This window comes from Morone saxatilis, unplaced genomic scaffold (genome assembly GCF_004916995.1).
Source record: "Morone saxatilis isolate NCDOM2014 unplaced genomic scaffold, NCSU_SB_2.0 Contig22, whole genome shotgun sequence".
Taxonomy (NCBI): domain Eukaryota; kingdom Metazoa; phylum Chordata; class Actinopteri; family Moronidae; genus Morone; species Morone saxatilis.
The window spans coordinates 14,799,713-14,805,038 of record NW_023339785.1 but is presented as its reverse complement, the minus strand read 5'-3'; the positions used below and the strand labels follow the sequence as shown (position 1 = coordinate 14,805,038).

Genomic DNA, 5,326 nt, shown 5'->3' with positions numbered 1-5,326 from the left:
ATAAAATGACAGAGGGAACTGTGGAACATTGTCATTAACATCCAATAGATGCAGATGTATAGTTTCATTATCAGATAAGGGAGGCGTCCCTGCATCTGTCACAATGAGTGTGATGTCATATTCAGGCACTGATTCCCGGTCCAAGGGTTCAGACACTATGAGCTTGTAATGCATCGGTCCATCTGACGACTTATTGAGAATAAAAGGCAGGTTTTCATTTATGGACAAGCTCACTTTTCCATTATCGCCAGTGTCTCTGTCGCTTATGCCTACCAGTGCAATGACACTTCCTACTGGAATGTTTTCGTCCGCTGTGTTTTTAACAGACTGTATGGTAATTTCTGGATAATTGTCATTCATATCCATCACGTGGACGACTACTTTACACTGCCCCAGTAAGGGGTGTGTGCCTTTGTCTCTGGCCTCAATGTGCATCTCATACAATTTCATGTCTTCATAGTCAATAGTACCCTTCACGGTAATTTCCCCTGTTTTAGGATTTAATGCAAAGACATCTTGGGTTTTTTCGGAAGTATAAAGGGTGAATGAGTACACTATCTCTGAATTCAGACCTTCGTCAATATCTGTAGCGTTAAGCCTCGTCACTACGGTTCCTATCGGGGAATTTTCTGTCATATTAACTGAGTAAGTCTGCTTGTCAAACCGAGGAGGATTGTCGTTTGTATCCTGCACTCTAACAATAATATTGGCAGTGCCGGAGCGCACAGGGACCCCGCCGTCCACAGCAGTCAGTATTAAATTATGAACAGCATTCTCCTCTCTGTCTAAAGACTTGGTCAACACCAAATCAACATACTGGGTCCCATCACTGCCCGTCTGGATCTCAATGGTGAAATGTTCACTGACACTGAGTTTGTATGTTTTAATTGTATTTATACCAACATCTGGATCCACAGCATTAGGCAGGGAGAATCTCTCTCCTGGTGTTGCCGATTCTGAAACGTCAAGCTCTACTCGGTCTCGTCGAAAATGTGGAGCGTTATCATTTATGTCCGTTATTCCAAGTTCAATGTTGAAGATACGTAAGGGGCTTTCTATGATAACATCAAGCTTTAGAAAACAGGATGTTGTTTTCGTCGGACAAAGATATTCCCTGTCCATCTTTTCAACAACATACAACTCCCCTGTCTTTTTATTCACATCTAGATATTTCTTGTTATGGAAGATATCAAGTTTTACCTCTCGTTGTGCCAAACCTCCAAGCTCAAGTCCCAAATCCGCAGCGAGATTAGCCACAACAGAGCCCCTCTCCATCTCCTCGGCTATGGAGTACCGTGTCACAGACAAAGCGCTGGGCCATACTGCACACAAGACAAAGACAGTGGCCCACAGATCCATCCTTTCGTCTGCAGGAAACAAAACTCCAGATTCTAAAAACGTGTTTTTGTTGATTTTTAAGATCGGACTAAATCTCTGAGGACATATCTGAGGGTCGTGTTGTTAACTTAAAAATAAAAAGGACGTCTTCCAGAAAGCTGTGTCATACACCCTTTGCAAATGGGTGTGTCATGACTAGAGGAGAGAGATGCATTATGTATTAGTGGTCAACAGTGACACCGTGTGACAGAGACAACACATAGTGCAGTAACAATTCGTTTTCACAGGACAGTGACATGTAGCAGGAGGTCTGTATTAGTCTCTATAGGTTGAACATTTTTACTAGGATAGCATCCTAGGGATGTTGTTGACATTTGAGATAGCAGTGAGTGCCTGTTAGAGGAAACTCACTTCCTGATGAGAGATGCTTCCAAATATGTGACACATGTAAAATGATTGGATAATTAGGTAGTATGTTTAAATTCATTGAGCCAAAGAACATACTTGACAGAAGTCTGGGGTCAATTTGCAATGCTTGTGCACTGTATTCTATAATGTTGCCATGGGTTGAATAATATGCTGCTATATTTCTGAAGTGTAGGAAAACCTTGTCATTTACTATGTGTTCTGAGGGATCCTAAAATGAATTATGTTTCTTTGTCACCTTACAGATAGTGTGAGCCTAGTTTACAGACCCTCACACTCATCTTCAGTTCCTCTCACTTAGTTCAGTTTATATTCACATTAGATTGGGTTTTTTTCTATTAGGGGGATTGTTATCAATGCTCCTGGCAAAATATTTGATATGATATGATAAAATATTATTATATTATATTTTACATCACTCATATATAGCTACAGTACATTATGAAATCATGAACATGTGTAAGATGAGAATACATCGTCCCAGCAGTAGTTGCCATTTTTAAAGAAGACAGAACTATCATATGCCCAAGGTGGACAAGGTAGTGAATAGTTTACACATGTTATTTGGGGCATTTTTAGCTAAAGTGGCAAAACTAAAGGGTACACCTACAATATAGCCCAGTGCAATCCAATAACACCACAGGATTAAAAAAAAATGTTATAGAGCTTAATCAGACTGTGGACACAAAAAGTGAATATTATAAGTTAAAAAAAATATTTAATTATTGCCTGCAGGGTTATTGTATTGAATCATATATTATAATGTGTTACTGTTAAGTTTTTCCAAACCCCTTTGCAGGATAGGCAATTGTAACAGATTATAACAGGTTCTTTTCTGTAGCCCCAATTTACAGATGTTCCCTGAACGCCTCGCAGGCGGAGAGCACCCAACGCAGACAGGTGTTTGAGAGTCAAATAAGAAACGTCAGAGAGAGAAACCCGCTGAGCAGTAGAGTGGCTGGTCAGTTAGCTACCTGAAGCTAGCTGGTTAGCGTTAAGATTTTGTTGCAATGTAGTTGAATGGTGTTATTTTTGCTTTAAGACATGTGGTAAAGCAAAAGCAGTGAGGCTTTAACGCTGTGTCTGATGATGTGTAGTATGGTTGTTTGTAAGGAGGTGCAACATGCACAGCTACTGATCTGGCTAGAAGTTTGAAGTGTGGTTAAAGCTGATGTGTATGTGCTGTAAAAATGTCAAAAGTGTATTGTTTTGAAATTGAAGTAACAAAATAAAATAAAGAAACAATTTACTTAAGGAATGTTTATTGTAGTTATTTCAAAGGGTTGTTTATGTAGCCTGGTCTGATATGATGGGCAGTGAAACAGGAACATTTAGGACTACATGATAACTGCACACTTGTATGCAGGCTGATTTTTGACAACGTGGAGCTGCTTCATCTGCTGTCTGGGCCATCATCGCTGCTTGTGGATGCCTTCATCTTGTCCTGATATCTTGAAGAGGCCCAAGGTTGACTGACAACCTTAAAGTAACATTCAAAGCAAAGAAATTAAAAAAAAAAGGAAATAAGCAATTTATAAATTAATTGTATGCTTTTATTATATAGCAAAATACACTGATCAGCCATAACATTACGACCACTGACAGGTGAAGTGAATAACACTGATTATCTGGTTATCATGACACCTGTCAGTGGGTGGGACCATATCAGACAGCAAGTGACATTTTGTCCTCAAAGTTGATGTTTAAACTGGTCAAATTAGCAACAACACATGAAGCTCTTCCAGTGACAGGCATTGAATAATTACATACAGGCATAATTCCTTACGGAATTAATTATTTGTTCCGCCCGAGTGTTTCACCCGAGCGCCTTTTAGAGACGCACCGAGAAAACTTTCCCGCGAAAGAGAATGCCGTTTCCACTGTTGTTGTCATAATTACATAAGTTAATGAAGGAAAAATAGAAGAAGAGACGGGAGATTTCAAAGGATGTTTAGCACCTCTTCGTGATAAGCAGCAATGAGGTTTGTTGGCTGTTTATCTGCTGTGAAGGTGTAATTGATTATTGTGTTTACATGTGTCATTTTCGGTTTATTCAATCAAACTGTAAAGTGTCTAGCTGTATATATGCTTGGTTATAGCACAAGATGTATGAGACATACAGCATTATTTTTGTTAATTTATTTTTTCTTTCTTTAAACCCGTTCTCACGGGTTGACCAGCAATAAAGCCCTGTATTTTAATCAAGACCTCTTGCCTCATGCCTGTCACTGGAGGAGCTAACTTTATATGATTCTTTGTTAGTATAACATAAGCGATTAGCGCAGTTTTAATGATAATTTTAATCTTCTTTGTTGAGTTTTTAGGATAAAATGCATCTGATATAATACAAATCACTAACTTTTAGAACAGTACATTCTATAAATATAAAATAAACTGTTTTATTTAACGGTTCGTGAACATAATTATGAACCTTATACTATACCTCTCAATCTGCAGCTAGAAATAATATATTTTTTCTAGCTGCATTTAAAACATTTTAAAAGTTTTGATTTCAACAATTTAATATTTATTTTAAATGTCATACAAAAGTCCTGTACCTTAAGATACATTTCAGTGTGTCACTTACCTGAAGCATTTTTTATCATAATACTGTAGCGTGTCTTTGTCTTTTGCAGACTGAAACCTTTATCTATCAGAATCTGTTGGTTTACATTAGTCCTTCTTGTGTGCTTCATGTTGCAGTCTTGCCACTAGATGGCAGTGCATCATTTTAATTGACACTGGCTGAGCATAAGTTAACACCATCAATCACATGCTTGAATTTTATAAACATTCAGCAGTCCTTTTTTTCTGGAATGTCTCATTTTTGGAATATTTGCTGGCTTACAGTTACTACTAACCTGATAAATCTGATACAACCTCCCACTCCTCCACCATTACTCTCCTCACCTCTACTTACTATCATCTACTCCCCATGCACCACTGCTCCACACATTTCCTACATGAAAGTGATAGTGTATTTTTGGAATTTAGTCTTTTCCTTACAACAAAGTTGTAAGTAAGGAAAAAAAATGCTATTTTCTAAGGTGTCTGTTTTTTTTTTTTATCATAAATATATCTCATATTGTACATCATTATTGTAAAAATTCATTAATACATTTAAACATACTAACTAATTTCAGTTAAGTAAATACTGTTTTTATGCATCACACCAAATTTAAAAGTCATTATATTGTAGTATTGTCAGTGTTATATAAGAGTTATGTGGCTTGGTAGCCATTTTCCCAAGTATCCCCCATATCACCAAATCATGTTCATATAAATCTGAAATAAAATGATGTGAAGATTGTTGCTCCCTCAGCCTCCCTCTACTGCAGACGGTTGTGAATAAACGGAGCTGCAGGTCTCACCACTGAGGACTACTGGGAGGTCTCTTCAGATTCCTGTCTGACAGCGAGGGTCCTCCACTCTCTCTGGAGAGCCCCTTCACCCCCAGAGCAAGACCTGAGCCCTGGCTACACACACACACACACACACACACACCCTCAATATTGTCAGACAAATTATGTACACTGATTTGGCCTCTGCGTGGCTGGAGAGG

At 38.3% G+C, this 5,326-nt stretch overlaps 1 protein-coding gene across 1 annotated transcript; it reads right to left on the bottom strand.

Annotated features, from left to right (window-relative positions):
- Positions 1-6: 6 nt before the first annotated feature.
- On the bottom strand, positions 7-1,517 carry LOC118333820 (protocadherin gamma-C5; the record flags this gene model as incomplete). The annotated part of the gene is made up of 1 exon (XM_035669609.1): positions 7-1,517. A coding segment is annotated over exon 1 (1,353 nt), but the record flags the coding sequence as incomplete, so codon positions are not given.
- Between the last annotated feature and the right edge of the window lie 3,809 nt (positions 1,518-5,326).